Source organism: Triturus cristatus, chromosome 1_2 (assembly GCF_964204655.1).
Source record: "Triturus cristatus chromosome 1_2, aTriCri1.1, whole genome shotgun sequence".
In the NCBI taxonomy this organism is placed as follows: Eukaryota; Metazoa; Chordata; class Amphibia; order Caudata; family Salamandridae; genus Triturus; species Triturus cristatus.
In genome coordinates this window covers 233,131,631-233,151,875 of record NC_140580.1, presented here as the reverse complement: position 1 = coordinate 233,151,875, position 20,245 = coordinate 233,131,631, and the positions used below count along the sequence as shown (strand labels likewise).

The 20,245-nt window shown below is 42.8% G+C and overlaps 1 protein-coding gene across 1 annotated transcript in view; it reads left to right on the top strand.

Moving 5' to 3' along the window:
- Window positions 1–20,245, top strand: part of PKD2L1 (polycystin 2 like 1, transient receptor potential cation channel) — a 3,023,543-nt gene that overhangs the window by 1,135,145 nt on the left and 1,868,153 nt on the right. Inside the window, exon 6 of the mRNA XM_085603531.1 lies at window positions 2,849–3,077. Within this exon, the coding sequence (XP_085459657.1) occupies window positions 2,849–3,077 (229 nt within the window). The remainder of the gene's footprint in view (window positions 1–2,848; window positions 3,078–20,245) is intronic.

The following is a 20,245-nucleotide window of genomic DNA, read 5'->3' as shown; positions in this document are numbered from 1 at the left end:
CTTATTGGTGACCCTGCATGGATTTGCAAGTAGAGAGACTGGTGAGAGATTGCGTGGAGTGTGCCATGTGCGAGAAGTCCAAGATGGCGAGAGTGCAACCCATGATAGTAAGAGAACCCCCGAGTGGTCCATGGAAAGAAATAGCGTTGGATATATTGGGTCCTGTTCATGGTAATGGACAACAATTGTTTGTTATTGTTGCCATAGACATGTTCTTGAGATGGCCTGAAGTGCGCTTTACCAGTGGAATAGAGACAAAGAATGTCATTGATTTTTTAGAGAACCTCATGGCTAGGGAAGGTTATCCCAATACTATTTTGACTGATAATGGTGTTCAGTTGGTTTCGCGAGAGATGGAGGTATTTTTAAAGAAGCGTGGTATTAAGCACCAAATATGCTCTCTATATCACCCAGAAACCAATGGTATGGTTGAGCGATTTAACCAGGTTTTGAAGGAGGTGATTCCGTTGGCCAAAGGTTGTGGGCTTGATTGGAAAAAGGAGGTTCTTAAAAAAGTCCATATGTATAGATTGACTCCGCATAGTACCACTGGCAAATCTCTTTTTGTTTTGTTCAGGGGCAGAACTCCATGTACCCTAGTTGAACCATCCTGGGTGCGTGAGTTGGAGGGTATGTTTGGTAAAGAGGAGAGCACAGATTTATGGCATAAGAGAGAAGTTGAAAAGGCAGTAGCCAGGAAGTCTCTCTTTAATTCAAGTAAAGCTGTTAAAAGTACTAATGTTGCGGTTGGAGATTTGGTAGTCATTAAACACCCTGGTTTAAGTTAAAAAAAATTGAAACCCATTAGAGTAATTAAATCGTTCAAGAATGCTATCAAAACGCAGGATCATCATATATTGAACCTCGGGAGAGTCGTCTCTTACAGAGGTCCTCCTAGTTCAGCAACTACTAGTTCTCATATAAGCAATGGAGATTCAAATCTTTCGTTAAGTAATCCTAGGATGAGAGTTAAACCTTTGTATTTGAGATATTTTGTATAACAGATCTCATGTGGTTAATCTATCTATTCAACCTGTATTTATGTGCACTTTATCTGCATTTTTTTTTCTGTTAGCAGTTTTTTGAAGGAGGGATGGTGTGTGGCATCTGCTTATTGTTATTCTGATGCCATGGTTACTTGAGTTTGTATGTATGTCATAAGCTCTACTCTTACTGCCTAGCTACGGTGGTCTGGAATGTGATCTTTTGAATAAGAAGAGGCTGTTGATGTACTGACATGCTCTGCCTGGATGGAATCTTTCCTATAAGAATAAATCTTATATTCAACTTGTATCCAGCCTGAAGTCATCCTTTCCGTTGGACCTTGAATCTTTCAGTACTGACTCCTGACGTCACTGAAATGTATTGCCGCTGGGCGAATCCTAAGATTCCTCATGGGGCAATACAGTTCACTAAGTTCAGGAGTCAGTGCCTATTGGCTATTGCAAAGACTGTGTCAGTCAGTGAGGTGAGGACATGTTGTGTTACATTTTAGCAGAGTAGCAGCCAGCCCCCTAAGCCTCCAAGGAGCAGCGCACACAGCGGCTGCCACTTTTCTTTCAATCAGTAAATGGGGCATTTACAGCCAGCGCTCTGGCTTGACAGATGTGGAAGCACTATAATGCATTTCCATTTCAGTGCAGTAACGCGGATCACCACACTGAAATGTATTAGTCTAATGCCTGCTGCGTGATACTTGGCAGGGCTGTAACTGCTGTTGCATCCCTCATTCAAATTGTCTCTCTGTAATGATGTTTTTTAGCACTCCCCTCCTGTTCAGAAAATTGTGTAGACCCCACTGTTGATGTTCCTCCACTTGGGAAGAACCCCCCTCCTTTTTCTTTTAGCATTCCTATTTCATTTATTATTTACTGAGTCTTCTGTTTGTTGCATTGATGTTTTTTGTTGTTATCACTGTCTATTTCATGTATCACATACCTGTTGCATATGAATGTAATATGTAATGTATGTACCCAACAAGTATAATAAAAAAGATTCAAACAAAAAAGGAGTAACCAATATCTCAAGCCATATCTGTAGTATTTAGGGCAGCAACCTGTTTGTTTCATTTCAGTTTCAGTCAAACATTTGAATATAATTATTGTTGCATTTACATACGGCTCCTGCTACTTTTTATATTTTTGTTAGGATTAATATGTGTCTTTTAAATGTGAGTACACATGGAGTAAAATTATGTGTGTGCACTTCTTTAATGCATAGAAGTATCATCATACTTAACCTTATATTGAACCTAAAGGACTGGACTTAGTCCCTTATTATGAGTCAGACAGTAAGGAATTACCTCATGGAATCTTACCTCACTTTATGAGTGGGTCATTTTTTCCACATCCAGTTTTTCTGTTTGCAGTAGCTGTCAGCCTAATTGCAGCAACAGACCCAAGCTGCCCCCATGAGAAAACACCTTACTCCCTCCACTACGTCCCTCACCCATACCCCACCCAGTGGTGCCTGCATACATTCACCACCTGTCCAGAATAAGTGGCAAATGCATGCATTAAACTCCATGGAATTAGGAATTCCGTGCCATTATAGAACTGAAAAAAACGATCCCACACAGTAATTTTACCATTCTGTGTGGTTTAACTTGTAATTACATGATGCAAGAATGGATTTACTGTGCAGTAGCGGTAAAATCACTTGTGTTTTTACCGTGTCCAAGTCCCGTGAAACCAGGAATGAGGCCCCAAATGCAAAAACTCTGATCTGATTGTGTTATATTCACACAAGTAATGTTACTGACTGCTTTCATGACAATGGGAGACTATCGTAAATAAATGTTGTTTAACACCACAATTTGGTGTGTAAGTATTGTTTCTTTTATTTCAAGGTTGGTGACAGAATTTCCAGCCAGCGGAGGAGCAATTCCATCATGGCAGATACGTACTGTGAAGCTTATTCGCTATGTCAGTGAATGGGACTATTTCATTATTGCTTGTGAGATCATCTTTTGTGTATTCATCTTCTACTACATTGTGGAGGAAGTCCTGGAATTGAAAATACACAGACTGCAGTATTTTACCAGTATCTGGAATACTCTAGATGTTGTTGTTATATTGGTAAGAACATGTTCATTGTTATATTTAAAAAAAAATCTCTCATTAGCTTATAAAAGTGGTATTTTTTAAAACCCTTTTTATTTGACTGTGCTATATTGTCCATCGTTGAATTTTATCCTATTAGACAATATATGTTATTGCAACATCATTCAGAAACCTTAATCTTTAATGTTTTTTTTCGATGTATTTAATTTGTAGTTTGCACAACAATTCAATCAATCAATCAATAGAAACATTATTCGGCCATGTTCTGGCCATAAAAGTACATTTCGCATAAAAGAACACATACATTTTGGATTTAAAACTACACCACGGATGAGAATAAAAGCACAGGTAAAATTCATTCCCATTATTAAAAACGTTTCCAGATAGGCCCAAGCCATTGCTGTTATCAACCCATATTTTTTCTTTTACGTATTGCCCCTGATCAGAAGCTTGCAACCCCATAGCAAATGAGTGGGGAGGAAACCATTTGTAAATAAATCAGTGCTGGTCTTACTTGTGCAAAATAGCAATCTCTAAAAAGTGGTAAAAGATGTTTAACTCGCAGCTCAGAATAAAAACCACAGAAAAACATAAAGTGCAACAAATCTTGGTCAGAGAAATTATCACATGCACATGGTTTTAGGCTTCCTATCTTTGAGAAACCTTTAGGTACAGTAAGGGACCAGTGGATACAATTAAATCTAAACCTGGATAAAAGTAAACGATGATGCAAATTATTAACAAAAGACCAAAAAGGTTGATTTAAAATACCAGGACTTGTCTGCATGTAGGTTTCTTAAATTAATTTAATTCCCTATCCAGATTTCTCCTCATTAAGAATTGTATTTTTATAGCTTTCACATCCTCGGGTTGCAGCTTTCTTGGTTGATTAAATAGCTCTGGTTGCCCGAGAGCTGAAAGCTGTAGAGAGACATACTTCAACCAGAGAATATCTACAACTCTATCTAACATCATGCAGTCTTCTAAAATAATTTGGTTTAGGTTTGGTCTATTTCTAGACCAAATTTTTAGCCACCATATCAAGGGTGCTGCAGCAATGTTATCTATAATGTAGCCCTGCCTTAGTGCCTCATGTACCATAAAAGCTGGAATGCTGGAAGGAGCAGCTAAGAGTTTACGTAAGTATTTGTTTTCAACTCCTTGTAGTTCATTGCATTCCTTGTAGCCCCATACCACACTACCATACACTGTCATGGGGATGCATGTCTTATTATAAACCTGCAGCAGTGATGGTATGGGTTTACTCCCTAATCTTCTAGCGAAATCCAGTGAGGCTCCAGCTGCTCTTGCCAAAATGTTTTTCTTTAATGCTCGCTGTGCCACCCAAGTGCCATTTTCATTGAATAACACATCCAAGTATGGGTATGTTGGTACATTGGTTAGCACTCCACCCTTACATGTAAGGGATTTTTTTCTCTCGCTTTAGATTACCAATTGACATTATATGAGATTTAGTAAAATTGACCACAAGTTCAAGAACTACCCTAAAATCAATACAAGTATTAACTAAACATTTCAAAGCAATTTGGAGTACTGGCAAGTAAAACTGCATCATCTGCATATAAAAGAGCTGGAATTAATTTAGAACCTACTCTTGGGATGTCTAAACATGAGTCTGAGAACACTGTCCCCAACGTATTTATGTAAAGTATAAATAAAAGCGGTGCAAGAATGCACCCCTGCCTCACTCCTCTTTTTTCCTTCCATGATTTTTTTAGGGAGCCATTCTCATTATACCTTACCGAGGCAGTCAAATCAAGATGGGACCAATGCAGGAAACATACTGAGTTCCTGTCCATCCGTCCATATTTCGAGCAGCAATTGCCATAGCTTAGACCTGTTTACCCTATCAAAAGTGGACATTAAATCCATAAAAGCCAAAAACATACGCCCTTTTTTGGCTAGGGTATATTTGTTGGTGATCATGAGTAGGTTCATACATTGCTGCACTGTACCCCTGCCCTTGCGAAAACCAAATTGCAGTTCAGACAACACATCTTTTTCTTCTACCCAAATGCTTAGATGATCTAAAATTACTTTGCCCATTATTTTTGCTGCGAAATCCAGCAAGGAGATCGGGAGATAACAGGCAGGATCGTCCCTGGCACCTTTTTTGTAAATTGGCAAAATCGCCGCCGTTTACCATGAGTGGGGTAGTCCTACCCTTTTAGCCGCGTTGAACAGCTCTGTTAAAATTTTCACCCATGTACCAGAATCTGATTTATAGAAGTCCACAGGTTTCCCATTGGGACCAGGGGCTTTCCGTGCAGACATACTCTCAATAGCTTTCTGTACCTCTTTTACCTCAAATCCTAAAGCGAGTGGTACAGCACTCGGTACCCAGGAGGAGTCTGTTTGTTTTATAGTAACCTCTGCATAGATCTGCTCAAAGTGACTAACCCACTGATCAGAAGGAATAATGCACTCAGTTCTTGTCGTATTATCATCTCTAAAAAAGGGGCTATTTACTACCTTCCAGAATTTGACACTATCTGCTTGTGCCCTCGCCTGTGTTAGTTCCTCCCATGCCTGTTCCCTTAAAGCAGCCTTCCTTAGTTTTAGAGCCTAATCATATGCTTTCCTTCGGCTTTTAATCAGCTCAGGATCTCTAGGTAAACTTTTTAGTGTGACCATAACGGCTTTGTGAGCTTTAGAGCAATTGGCATTAAACCACTTGGTCTCTTTAGTACCCGCCAAGCTCTTTTTACCTGTTAGCTTTTTACCAATTCGCTTTGTCAGTTTGTCAAAAGCCTCTAGTACTTCTGTGGGCTCGTTGTGTACATTAAGGCACTGCTCAATATCCTCTTTGCCCTCAGTGTATAACTCCGATAAAAAGAGCTCGGGGACGATTTTCTCCCATCTTGTTTTCCGATCCTAATCCGTGGGCTGAAAATCCCAGTTTGCAAAGGTTTTTAACTCAGCACCCTAGAAGACCATTAAACCTTTAGATTCAGCAATAATGGGACTGTGATCACTAAAACCAGTCCAGGCCGCCCTGACTTCCCACATATGTTGGTATAGAGGAGCTGATAGCAGAACGTAATCTATAGTTGAACTGCTCCCTCTCCCAAAAAACGATGGTATTACCACTGCTTCATCCCCAGACTCTAGACAATATAAACTATTACTAGCTAATAAACTTTCTAGCCCGGCGCCTTGAATGAAATGTTCAAAAGGGGCCACGGGTGGTAAGTTTTCAGAAATCTCCCCTTTAAATAAACATTTTAGTTGGCAACTTTGTACATTAAAGTCCCCCATTATGATTGTTTTGTAGGGAGTGTGTCTCTCCTGTGCAAGGTCTTCTATAAAACATTCAAGATCATTTAAATGTTCGCTATCATGATCACTACAAAATGAGTTATAAAAATTTACTATCACTAAAGTTACACTGCTTGGAAAGGTTAATTCTACTGCTAGCAGGTGTGGAGAGGAGCTAGGCAGACCCTTGACGGTACATGACAAATGAAGCAATATTAGGGTAAGCAAGCCGCCTTTGGCTCTTCCTACCGCTGATGGGGATGCCGATTTAAAATATGGGGCAAAATCACCCATTACAAAGGAGTCAGACGTATCCCACGTTTCTTGAAGTGCAATAATGTGACCTGCCTTTATTATCGCTAACCACTGCTCATCGTCCTTTTTCGCCTTTGGCTCTGCTATGTTCCATGTCATAAAGGTGCACACAAAAGGATCTGTCACTTTGTGGTCACAGGGTAGTAGAAGCAAACTGATTGGTTGCGCTATTAAAGAAGGGTTGGTACTAACCGTAATATCAACAGGGGTTGGCTGTCAATCGACACTATCCAAATCCCTTAATGGGGCAAATCTATTTGTGAGAGGAATTATTGTATTCCTAGTAATGCCCACTTGTTGTGTTTGCAACAACCTCCCTTGGGGCCGAGTGTATCTGTATCCCTCACTACTAGGGTGTAGTGGCCCTTCTGGGTGGAAGAGCCTGAATTCCTGTGTATGAGTCCACTCTTTTCTGGCCTTGTAACATGGCTCTTACGTGTGAAGGATGGGTTACATTTACCACAATACAGTCCCGGCTACTATCTTTCCTTGTGGCTTTCCCCACCCAACCTACCCTTCTGGCCATGATAACATGGGGGCAAAAGATCGACCATATGTTTGTGATTTGTCCAGCCAGTGTATTACCTTGTGTATTAAATCCATTGTTGTCTCTTTGGAGGGACTCCTGTAAGGGAGAAACTCCTACTAGGACAATCACAAGTCGGGCTGATTCAGGGGGCAGGTGTAAAAAGCCAGTTCTCTGTCTCAGCAGACTATTTGGGTTAAGGGGTTTTGGGCCGGTGGGATCATTCCAGTGAAACAATTCATATGCTCATCAAACTAAAGTGATGTACATATTATAATGGAAATAAATATTTGTACCTCCGTGAACTACTGCCTACAGGATTTCCATTGGTCAAGGGCCCAAATGACGTGTAATTGATTTGGCTCATTCAGAAAGTTCTTGATTTGCAATCTAAAGTCAGAGGGGGTAAATCCCTGGATGTTAAGAATATATTAGAGAATGACTGCCCCCTTCAATGAGTATCAAAACTTTATTCCATAAATTAATTAGTTACTGCTCTCAAGAGGTTTATTTAGTGATACCGCTGCCAGATGTTCTCAAACAGGTTTAGGATTTTCCAACCCCTCCATAAAAAGATAATTCTAGAATAATCTGCTTGCATCTGACTTTACAGTTAGAACTACAAGATTTGAAATTCATTTGAAACTGTTCCTAATTTCAGGTACATTGTGTTGCTTGACTGCTTAAGGATCGAACACCATTGTAAATAAATTGCTAGGTTAAGTCAATAGTAATAGGACTGTAGGGTCAATCTCAGGTGATTTAGATGGGAAGTCTAAAATCATTAGCAATCTACTGACTCATTTTTACGTTTACAGGAATGAGTCATATTTCATGCAGGAGTTTAAAAAAATGTAAGTACTACAAATTTGCAGAAAAAGACCCAATGTGGGAGCCAGAGAACCCAAGTTTGTTTATACCTCCCAAAATGTATTGCAAGACTGTTTCTTATTGGCACCTTTGCTAATGTGTTTGTCTCTTGAGATGCATATCGAAAGTAACAGATACTGCCTTGCATATCTGTAGACGCTAGAGGCGCATAGGAATTGGGAAAAGTAATGTCTTCAAAATATATATCTAGACACTAATCAAGACAAAAGTATCAGAGTATAGACTGTATTGGATGGGAAATAGAGAGCAGTGGCTGTACAACCATCATACTTTAGTTTAATCTTAGATGTCATATTATTGGCATAAAGTTTTACAATTTTTCTTAATTTAGGCAACATATAATTAACCAGTAAGTATCACCCTCTTAACCACGAAAATTAAGGACTCCTTTCCCCTGCTATGTATGTTATGTAGATTTGTATAGTGCACCAACACCCGAGAGGGTATCCAGGTGCACCCAATCGTAGATCATTTTACTTTGATGTTCAACATTGTAGTGAGCCAACATACATTATTCAGTTGCTCTCAGTTAGTTCTGCACTTTTCAGGTCAGTTCTTCTGGGCCTTTGAAACTCGCCTGCAACTAGGCAATCTTCATGGCAAGTATTCTCATTGTCCCAGAAGACACTTAAGCCAGATTTTACTGTGAGCTCACTAAACTCGTTAAGTACTTTTTTTGTGCTTTGAATTTCAGGGGGTAGAGAGTTTGAAAAGTCAAGGCTGACTCCTGTGGGGTTTTAGTTTAGCTAGCATCTATATCACGGGCAATACATATAATGTCCAAGTAGTGATAAACTTTATGCAGTTGGCAAGTCTACACTGCTATGCAGAAACTTGGAATTAGGTCATGTGCAAAACCTGGTGCATCATATGGCCTGCAGTTAAGCACAGAATGTAATCTTGCTGAGAAATCAGATTAACTCTCTAGCCACTCCAGGAAGATGCAAATCAGTTAAGTGCCAGCGTTTTACCCAAGAGCCAGTTGTGATCCAAGGTATCAACAGCTAACTTCAGTTGGAACACAGTTGGAACACAGTTGGCTGTGGTGGAGAGAAGACTGATCCCAGGGATCAGCACAAGAACTGGTTATCCATCATGTGCAGACTGGCCAACTTGTTGGAGTTGATATCGTGGAATTGAACCGGAATCTTTTATTTCTCTACTAACGTATCTCCCTTCTCTATGTTTTTCTTAGTTTAAACTTTCTTCCACGCTATTCTCTTCAGTGATGGACCGTTGAAATGTGTATTATGAGTCAAGGTGCGAATTAGACATCTCAAATGTAAATTCCATTAACAGTTTAAGTTCAATCAATGGTGAGGGTTAAGTTGTCGTTTCAAAATTGTATTTCTCTTAAAGAGATAAGTATAGGTCGTTCTTTATTTTAGATCTTTATTCAGTTAGTCCATCCATCAATACATTTTACAGGAAACTCATCAAAAGGATAATAGGTAGAACAGTTCATCAAAAGATTTAAATGCATTTAAGTTTAAGTATGTTACATAAAGGAATAAGTTCCCTATTCTATAGAACAGGATCAGAGTTTTAGGCATTAGTAACCCATAAACAGTTTGAAATCAAATGGAAAAGAGTGAAATCAAAGGTGCTTAAAGATTCAAAGTCAAATTAAAATAGCCAAACTTCCCCTAGAGAGTAGTTCACCAGACCCAGCCGAGTCTTATTAGATCCAATTAGATCATCATACAGTTGCAACAGCAAACTGTCAAATCAGAAGCACAGTAAGTCAAGGAGGGAAGACAGTAGCAACTTTAGCCCCAACCATCAAGGGTCCGGGTCTGGGGAAATACTCCATTCAAAAGCCAATAGCACTGCCTAGGAACACACAGTAATACAAAAGTCAAAGAAACATATCAAAAATATTGTATCAGGCTGCTTTCTCTACAAACCAATCGAGGGACTGAGTTCTTCAGTAAGTAGGTTCAGCTCCACGCTTGCCATGGAAAGACATGAGGATTAAACTTTTATTCATGTTGTTAGCTACAGACAATCTTGCACGGTTAGATTCTGGAAACATCAGGCATATTTCTCATAGGTCTTAAACGCAGATCAAACTTCCACATATGGTTGATTCACTGCGAGAACAATGAACTTACTAACTAAAAGTCAAAATCACTGTTAGTCAAAATCACTGTTAAGTAATATATTCGTTTTACACTAAACAACAGTCATTATTGTTTCAATGCACAATTGTTCTTATTTAAATATTATATGAAACATAAGAAAATAGGAAGTCCATGACATTCAAGAATAAAATGTTGCTTAATAAGTAATACATTTTGTTAAATAAGAATATTCCAACATCTGTAAGCATGGCACTCTAAGGCAGAGGTCTTCAATCTGTGGGGCGTTGCCCGGGGAGGGGGGGGGGGGGATGGGGTGCATGGAGTTACAGGAAGGGGGCAAGCTTTTCATTTTGCAAAAAGACAACTGTCCAGGATGGGTATTTCCGGTAGTTAAAATGCTGCGGCTGGAGTGTTATTCAGGAACTCTCCTGTAAAATCGAAGCCAGGCAGACAGCTAAACACACCTTTCTGCCAGAGTGCTGCTTGCCTGAAAGAAATGCAAATGTGCACAATGAGTTAATCTGCAAATGTAAAGGATGCTGGGTACTGGCTTTAATTGATCGAATCACTTGAAGCTTTTTGAGGGGTAGTGCAAAGAGTTAACAACTGAGTTGTGAAGTGCTTGCTTTTTATTGTCTAATTTTATTTACATCTTGCTTACTATCCCTGGAAAGGTGTTGAAGGGACAGTTATGTAACAAAATTGCATTACATAGTGTCTAGGAATTACTAAAATCTATGGGCTTTATTTACCATAAATTGGTGTAAGGCAGGGCCGCATGTATTTTTGCAGCGCTGCCCTACGCCAATTGGGAAGGGCAGGAATGCACCGTATTTACAAGATATGGTGCATTCCTTTCCTTTCTGCCGGCGCACAATTTGGTGCCTAGCACCAATGCAGGCACTCTTGAACCATGGTGCATTGTTGGCACGATTGTTTTTGTGCAGGAAGGCACACCTTCCTGCACAAAAACAATATATGGAGGCGTTTTCCTCTTTCTATTTGTGCTGCAGAATGCAGCACGATTAAAAAGAGGAAGTAATTGACACATCCCCAGGTTTACAGATCCTTGTAAATCTGGGAATGTGTCCAAACTCATGGGTGTTGCGGGGGAAAACCCACCGCAACACCCATGCAACACTAATGCAGTGTAAGGTAACGCTGAGGCGCCTTTCACGATATCTAGGAAGCCATGCAGAGTGGCTTTGCGTGGCCGCGTAGATATGGGTCTGCACTCTTCACAACAAGAGCTTCATAAAAAGGGACACACCAGCAGCTCAAGGGGCTTGTAAATAGGCCCCTATGTTTTGGAAGCACCATTTTATCATAAAACATTTTGCACATTTAGTAGCAGTCTATCATTTACTGTGTGGAATGCACGTACAAAATAATGACTTACATATTCACAAGGCTTTCTGTCATTCCTCATTTTTTTATAGCAAACTTTATTGAGCACCACAAAGTGAGTTCAAATTTGTCATGACAAGTACAACATGGCATTTTCTGTGTTTTTCTAATCGTAGACACGTATTTCCTTCATGTACTTTTAAAGTCAAGTGCTAGCATATGCCAAACTAGGAGAGGGTATTCACATGGCTAAGGAAAAATGGGTGCATATACAAGATATAAAATACCATGCATTTCAATGAGTACCATATAACTAAACAACCCCAGTAACACACAACCCCCCTCCCACCACTCTCCCTCCTGGCCTGTCCTTTCCTATATAACATTCAACCTGGTGGGTGTGTATAGACTACTGGCTGCGGGGTACTACTGGAGTGCAGCGGAAGTGAGAATAGGACCCTTAACAACCCTTTAAAACGGTGGACCACACGGCATTGGCTACATTATGGGGTAGCAGTGATATGTGGAGGGTGAAGATCTAGTGCTTTAAAACCTTCCAGCATGAGATCGCATTCCATAGGATGTTTACGCAGCCCACGGGCCTCTTCGCGTCTAATTGTCGCGCTTTCAGCACTGCACCATCGTACCACCTCTTCCTGCCAGGCAAAGTAGGGCATCTAGGGGATTTCCACCTCATGGTGATCGCTCGTATGGCCAATATGAGGGCAAGGTCAAGGAAATACAGTGGAACTTTCAAAGCACTTGTGTGCTTACGGAGGCCCAGCAAACACTCCAGTATATTGTCCGTGATTTGTAAATGTGTAATCTCCCCGAGTGGGACCCCCAACCAGTAATCACGAAGGTGGGGACAGGCCCATGCCATGTGAGTAAAGCCTGCTTCCTCGTGTCTGCAGCGTGGGCAGTGATGTTGGGCATCTGGAAATGTGCGATGAATTCTTTTCGGGGTTAAGTAGGATCTGTGTAACAGCATGCATTGTATGAGTTTCAGTCTGGCACTGCGGGATACACGCTTAGGGTGTTCCAGAATACTCGCCCATGCTTTGTCAGTCAGTGCAACTTCAGTTGTCTCTGACCATTTTGTTCTAAGGTCGGTGAGTGGAATGGAAGCTTGCGCCCGGATGCCAACATATAACCATTTAATAAGATGGCTACCCTCCCCCATATAATAGAGAGAACGTACCAGATTGTGTTGCAGGGGTTCAGTGGGTTGAGGTGCCCATGTCATCCTAACATAGTGAGAGACTGCTGCATGCGTTAAAATAAAGTCGGTCCGGTACACCAGTGGCCTGTCCAAAGGCGTCATGATCCAGGAGGGTTCCATCGCCAAACAGCCACCCAACCTCCTTTACGCCAGCATCCGCCAAAACATTTAGCCGGGCCTTCGTGAGTCTGCCACCAGCGGATGGTATTCTCAAAAGTGGGATGTTACCAGCATACGGAATTGCAGCTGGGGTGTAAAGGAGAGCCTTCTTCCAGCAGTGGAGTGCTGTTTTAGGTAGTGGAGGCGCAATGGGGGGATCTGTACCTTCGGTAGGAGCAGGGTGTGTAGGGCTTCAAGCTCTAAGTACCGGGTCTCATACCCTATTTCCTGCAGGTGCCTGCCTGCTGTCCAATAAGACAACCATTGGAGTTGGCAAGCATGGTAATAGGCTCAAAGGTCAGGTTCCCCAATCCGCCCTTATGAGGTTCTAACTGCAGTTTCTTGAGGCTTATCCTCCGTCGGCCGGTCCCCCAAACAAGCTCCAGCAGTATTGTATCAAGAGTGAGAAAGGTAGACTGAGCGACCACGAGAGGTAAATTCACAAAGAAATACAGGAGATGAGGTAGCACCACCATCTTGGAAATTGCAACCCTCCCCATCACCGACAGTGGCAAGGATATCCAAAAGGATACACAGGAGCGTATTCCACTAATTGCCTTTGACAGATTACCATCAAGTTGGTCCTCCTGTGTTCTGTATATTTGGATTCCTAAGTACTTAAATGTATGATGGGCTACTGGCAATTTATAATTACCGAAGTGGAGCGTGTTTGGGTGAGGTCCGTCATGTAGATAGAAAGCGTTTTATTTCCCTTCATTTATGGCCAGACCCGAAATACGTTCAAAGGTGGAAAAAATTGTGGGGAGGGGCTCCGCCCTGGCAGAAAGATCCTGTAGGTAAATAATTATATCATCGGCACAAATTGAGATTAAGTGTGCGGTGCCGTCTATTGAGATCCCCAGGTGTTCAGCAGTCTGCCTCAATGCTATTGCTAACGGCTCCAGGGCAAGGACAAACAACAGAGGGGAAAGGGGACATCCCTGCCGTGTACCTCTGTGTATCGTATATTCTCATGAGATATGACTTTCAGTACGAGCTCTTGCAGTAGGGCCAGTATACAGCAGATGCACACATTGAAGATATTCTGGCGGACGCCTGAAGCGTCGCAGGGCTGCGAACATGTATCCCCATATAATGGAGTCAAAGGCTTGGCGTAGGTCCAACGCTATACAGCCTGCGGTGGCATACTCCGCTGGGGTAGCCTGCATGATGTGATGTAAGCGTCTAATATTTAGGGAGGTACTGCTTGCGGGCAGAAACCCGCATTGATCTTTGTGAATTAGGGTAGTTAGGTGGGGTAGGAGTCGGTTGGCTAGGACCTTACTCAGGATCTTGCATTCGGTCGCTAATAGAGACAAGGGTCGGTAACTAGATAAGTCAGTGCCACCTCGTCGGTTTGGGGAGTGAAATGACTAAGGCTTGCATGGTGGAATGGGGCATGTAACCAGACTCCAGGGATGTCCCATATAGCTCTTCTTACTTTGGAACAAGAGTGTCTGAGTACGTTTCAAAGAATTCTATAAGCAGGCCATTGAGGCCCGGGGCCTTGTTACGCTTCAGACCCTTGATAGCGGCCCGTATCTCATGTCTAGTAATGGGTCCCGAAAGCTCCTTTTGTATGTCTGCTTTAAGGCATGGGTATGTGAAGCCTTTGAGAAAGTCATCCACTACAGTGTCGTCAATATGTGTAGGTTCGCTATACGGAGTACTGAAATAATTACAAAAGGCGTAGTTTATCTCTAGTTGAGTGTGGACTATGCCCCTGTTAGGTACATTAATCCGGGTGATGAGAGGGGGTGCTGGGCTGTCCTGTAATATCCGGGCCAACAGCGATCCAGACTTATCAGCCTCGGTATGCTTCAATTGTGTAAAAGCCCTATAGTCTATGACCCAGAGGGTTTCAGAGATCTCACCATGCTGGATGTGTGCGTCCTGTAAAGGGGCCTGCCTGCTTGGGTCCCTTGCTGCAGCGTGTTCTAACTCAGTCATTAGGTTTTCTGTACAGATAAGGTTTCTATGAATCTTCTGCCGCGCCCCCACTGTCGACCCAATTGATGCGCCCCTCACAACCACCTTAAGTGCATCCCATTCAATAAGATTGGAGGAAGCTGTGTTCCAGTTCCCAGAAAAATAATTTGTGATTGTGTATAGATAGCGTGGTACGAAAGGGGGCATCCTCCATTAGCTGGGGCCACAGCTTCCAAGTAGGGACCAGGGTAGGTACTCTGCCCCAGGTAAGTGTGATCTCTAAAGGGCAGTGGTCAGAAAATGTCTTGGCCAGGTATGTGGAGTGTTGTATCTGGGTGGCAATGTGGGGGGAACACAGAAACCTATCTATTCTAGTATGAAGGTGGTGTACTGGGGAATAGAAGGAGTAATCCCTTTGTGTGGGGAGTAGAATTCGCCAAACATCTCTCAGTCCCCAACCATTCGTCCAGGTTTTCAAGGCAGCAGCTTGTTTGTGGGCGGCAGCGCCATGCAGCAGGGGATGGGACCTATCTAAGTCCACATCCATAACAGTATTACAGTCCCCACCTAATATCCAGGGGAATGTGTCCCATCCTGCCAGGGCTATGCCTAGTTGATTAAAAAACTTGTCTTGATCACAGTTCGGGGCATAAATACTGCCCAAAACCACTGGTAGGCCGTCAAGGGTTCCCTTCAGTAAAATGTACCTGCCCTGTTCGTCCGAGCGGCAGTCAATTTCTGTAAATGGGACACCGTGGCAAATCCATATGGTTGCCCATAGCGCAAAAGTCGAGTAGTTAGTTGAGAACATTTGGCCCCTCCATTTCTTTCGAACCTTTAAGGCCACTGGAATGGGTGACCCCCAATAAACACTATCTCCTGGGTGGGAACCAGATGCAGCTCTTTGTGGTTGATCAGGAAGCCGTGGCTCTCCAGAATCTCACAGACCCTCTGGACGTGAAGAGTCCCCTTTGAAAAAAAAGAGACCGAAATCAGCCAGTCATCAAGGTACGGAAATACCCAAATTCCTTCCCTATGGATGAGCCCAACCAAGGGACCAGGGCCTAGTGAAGACCCTCAGGGCAGAAGACAAACCAAATGGAATTACCTGGAATTGCAAATCCTTTGGTCCCACACAAAATCTGAGGAACAGCTGGGACGCAGGGTGAATGGGCATGTGTAGGTAGGCATCGAGCAGATCCAAGAAGGGTACAAAATCCCCCTGAACCAGGAAGGGAGGGATCTCCTGCAAAGACAGCATCTTAAACTCAACTTGAGGGACAAACGAGTTCCCTCTTTTCAAATCCAGCACCGGGCGGAAGTCCCACGAAACCTTCCTTACCAGAAAAAGAAGTAGACACCTTGACCCCTTTGACAGGCTGGAACAGGATGAATGGCCCCTTTCTCAAGAAGATCCTGAACACCCACCAAAAGCACCTCGCTCTTTGGCGCAGCTGATGGCCGGGGAGTGTGGACAAAAACTTCTGGGGGTGGAGAGTCGAAGAAAATAAAGTAACCCTCCCTGGCAATGCACAGGACCCACTGGTTGGAGACCAACCTTTCCCAAGGCTCCATAAAAGTCAACAATCAACTTCCCACAGGGGGCTGACCCGCAAGGCCCCACGGATAGTCTGGACTTTCTGTGAAAAAAAAGGGCAGGCATAGGGGCAGAGCCACAAATAGCACCAGTGATGCACAGCCCCCACACCCCAGAAAGAACCTGTTGAACCAAGGTTTCCAATCTCCATGATGATCTCGCTCTGCCTCGCTGAAAAGCCCAGTAGAATAAGGTGTCCAACAAGAGCCCACTTGGCAGGGCCTTCACCCTGGGCGTTTGGGCCGGCTAAGGCACAACCTCGCCCCTCTTACCTGCAACTTGTGGTTGGAGATTCTGCAGCACAGAACAAAAAAAACAGGAAGTGGGGTGGGTCGTGCCTCTTCTTGTACTAGGTTATGGGTGAAGGTGGGCAGCCATGTTGGGGAGGGATGGGAGAACTGAAGCTTAAAATTGCTTAGAGGGTTCTGTTGTGGAGCCAAAGCTCACTGTGTAAATCAAGTGGCAAGGAAGACATAAGGGAGGAGGTCACTTTTAAGCACTTCATTTTGAGTTAATCTTGAAAAATTCATATCTTGACTTGTGAAAGTTGGATGTTTGTTGTTTTGGTCTTCTTGTACTCAAATAAATATTGGCTATTCATCTAAACTGGTGTGGAGTATGTTTGTGATGTTTTCGCTGTGTTACTGTGTGTGTGTGCACAATAATTCACACATTGCCTCTTTAGTTTAGCCTGACTGCTCTGTGCCAAGCTACCAGAGGGTGAGCAGGGGTAAACTTTAAGTGTGTATTACCCTTACCCTGCCTGGGACTGTGGTTCCTGCTTGGACAGGGTGCATACCTCTGCCAACCAGAAACCCCATTTCTAACAGTATGGAAGAAGCATGTTGGCTTCAAATTGTAATGAAGAACGTATTTTAGTGTAAGAATATGGATTGGTCATCGCCCTGCGCCGGACTAGGACCCAAAACCGGCCCTGGCAAAGTGCTCGGTCGGCCCACCGGGACTTGGGTGTGCCGCCGAGCTCTTTGCCAGGGCCGGTTTTCGGCCAATTTTGTTACAGGACCGATTTTGCAGCTATGCTGCAAAAACGTCCCTGTAACAAAAACGGCCCCCAGGGGCCCAAAACCGGCCCCCACCTGTGCGGCGCACCGGGGGATTGCCCGGTGCCCGCTACGGCCAGTCCGGCCCTGGCAGCAGTAGAATGTCTTTTAAAATTCTGAGTTAGTATACAGTGAGAAATAGGGTTATTGTTTGAGTAGTATGAAATGTTACTCAAGCAACAACCAGAATCCTTGACAGCATCAACCACAAAAGTCACTGAATTAACGTGTGCTTAGCCATCTGGTAGCTTGGCGCAAAAGCTTTCACGCTTCACTTAGAGTCACTATGTAAAGTTTTTATGCAGCAAACAGTAATAAAGTGAAAACACAACACAAGAAAAATCCCAACCCAATTTTGAAAAATAAGATACCTTTTTTAATAAATTAAATAACACCAAAACAAAATGAAATTATAGCAGTAGAACCAGATTCTTTTTAAGTTCTCAGTGAAATCTAGCACCTAAAAGACCAAAATGCTAACCAAGTGTATCTGGTTGTGTGAGACCGGAACGAAGTCAAAAGTTAATATTAAAAAGCCAAAATGTTTTCTTTCTCCATTTTCTTGTCATGCATTCTCTCTCGTTCTTTTTCAATCCTGAAATTATTCATTGTTCCTTCTTATATTTTTGCATTATTTCCTTGTTTTCTCTATTACTGTGATAGTTTTACCTCCCTTTTAAGTATGTTTAACTCATGGTGATTTCATTCCATTTCCTTAATGGATTCGTTTAGTTTTGTATTCGAGATATCCCTTTAGTTTTACATGTAGTTAATATCTCAAGGCTGTGCCTTCAAATAGTCAGAGGTCACAGCAGAGTAAACAAATGAAAGAGTAAAGTTATTTAATGACACCCTATTTGCACTGCTTCCTTTACCTGCTAAAGCTGAGGCTGCCTCTCCTGAGGTGGGAGGGTCTGCTTGTGGGCTTGTTGAGTTGTCCAATAGGCAGGACGTCTGGAGTCTGATGAAGGGCAGGGGATACACGATCCGAAGGAGATACCAAATATTACACAACCCCGGCAAGTCCAGCAATATTCCAACTGATGAGGTTACACTTTTTACGGCCTGCAAAAATAAGAACCTGGGTACTTGGATCTAGAGGTGCCATCTGAGCCTCTTCTGGAGAGTTAGCCCAGGGCAGTCAATCACAGTCATCCAGGGTTGATAGGGGGGCAAAGCTGTTCGAGAACACGGTGTCCAGGGCAGCCCTTGTGGGGTACCCTGAGTCAAATCAGGAGGTCCCAGAGTTTGCCTATGGCTAGGTTGGGATGGGCGACCTAGTGGTCTGTAGAAGAACTCCTCAAAAGAGCTTTTCAAAATTCTCAAAGAATTTACAAATCCAAGCGTTGACTGCCCCTCAATCCCCTCATCTCAAAAGTTCTGTGATAATCTTGCAGATCACTTCGAACAGAAGATTATTAAGATTTATAGATCATTCAATAATAATGAAATAAAGATGTCTTGCGACCCTATTGTAGTTAAGACAAATCCCAATTCTCCTTCTCTGGGATTCTTTAGTTTTGTCACTCCTGACCAAGTGCAGGTCCTGCTAAATAAGATTAAAGCAGGCTCCCCGCTGGATCTGGCCCATCCTCATGTCATTACCGCTTTGGCCTCTGTCTTGATAGCCCCCATCTCAGACCTCTGTAACCCCTCACTAAAGACTGCATCCCTCCTGCATAAATGGAAGACAGCACAGATCAGACCCATTCTTAAAAAAATCCTTGGCCGATCCTATGGATATGTTGAATCATAGACCCATTTCACTACTACCTTACCTTTCCAAAATTCTAGAATCATTAGTGAATCACCAAATAGTATCCTATCTAGAGGCTAACAATCTGCTAGATACCTCTCAGTCGGGCTTCTGTGCCTCCTATAGCATGGAATCAGCCATTAAATGAAGTCACTGACACTATCAAGCTGGCTTTAGACAAGGAGACACCAGCCATGCTCATGCTTTTAGACCTATCAGCGGCGTTTGATACCATCTCCCATCAGATTCCTGGCCAAAGACTGAGGGAGACTGGCACCTGTGGGAACGCTTTAAAATGGTTAGAAAATTTCTTAACAGAACGAACCTACGTAGTGCAGCTGGACTCTTATTTCAAAGTCCATGATCTTAGACAAAGGGGTGCCACACGGATTGATTCTTAGCCCCACTCTTTTTGGTATTTATGTATCCTCTCTGGCAAAACTCATCAGATCATGTGGCTTTGACACCATCTCCTATGCAGATGATACGCAAGTGATCATCACTATGGACACTGATCCAACTCTCACTAAGGCAAAACAAAAAAATTGTTTGTTAAATATTGCTGCATGGATGACAGCAAACGTCCACCAGCTTAATACAAACAAGACGGACCTTCTCTTGTTTGGGAAAGCCTACTAAGTATGGTCCTCAGATTGATGGCTCCCGAAATTGGGACCACCTCCGACTCCCCAAAAATGTAGGTGCCCTATTGGATGATGGTTTATCCATAGATGAACATGTTTAAATCATATCTGGCATGTGTTTTGGCCTAATATGCATGCTTAGGAAGGTGTGTCACTGGATCCCTCTACATGCCAGAATAATCCTGACCCAGGCTTTGATAGTGAGTCGTCTGGATTATGCTAATTCTCTAATGGTCGGTATGAATGAAGGCCTTTTTTCTAGACTTCAGGTGGTACAGAACACTGCAGCTCACCTCGCCCTCAATCTTCCTCCTTAGCCATTCAAACCTTACTGCGTCTTTTTCATTGGCTGTCCGTAAAAAAGCGGGCAGTA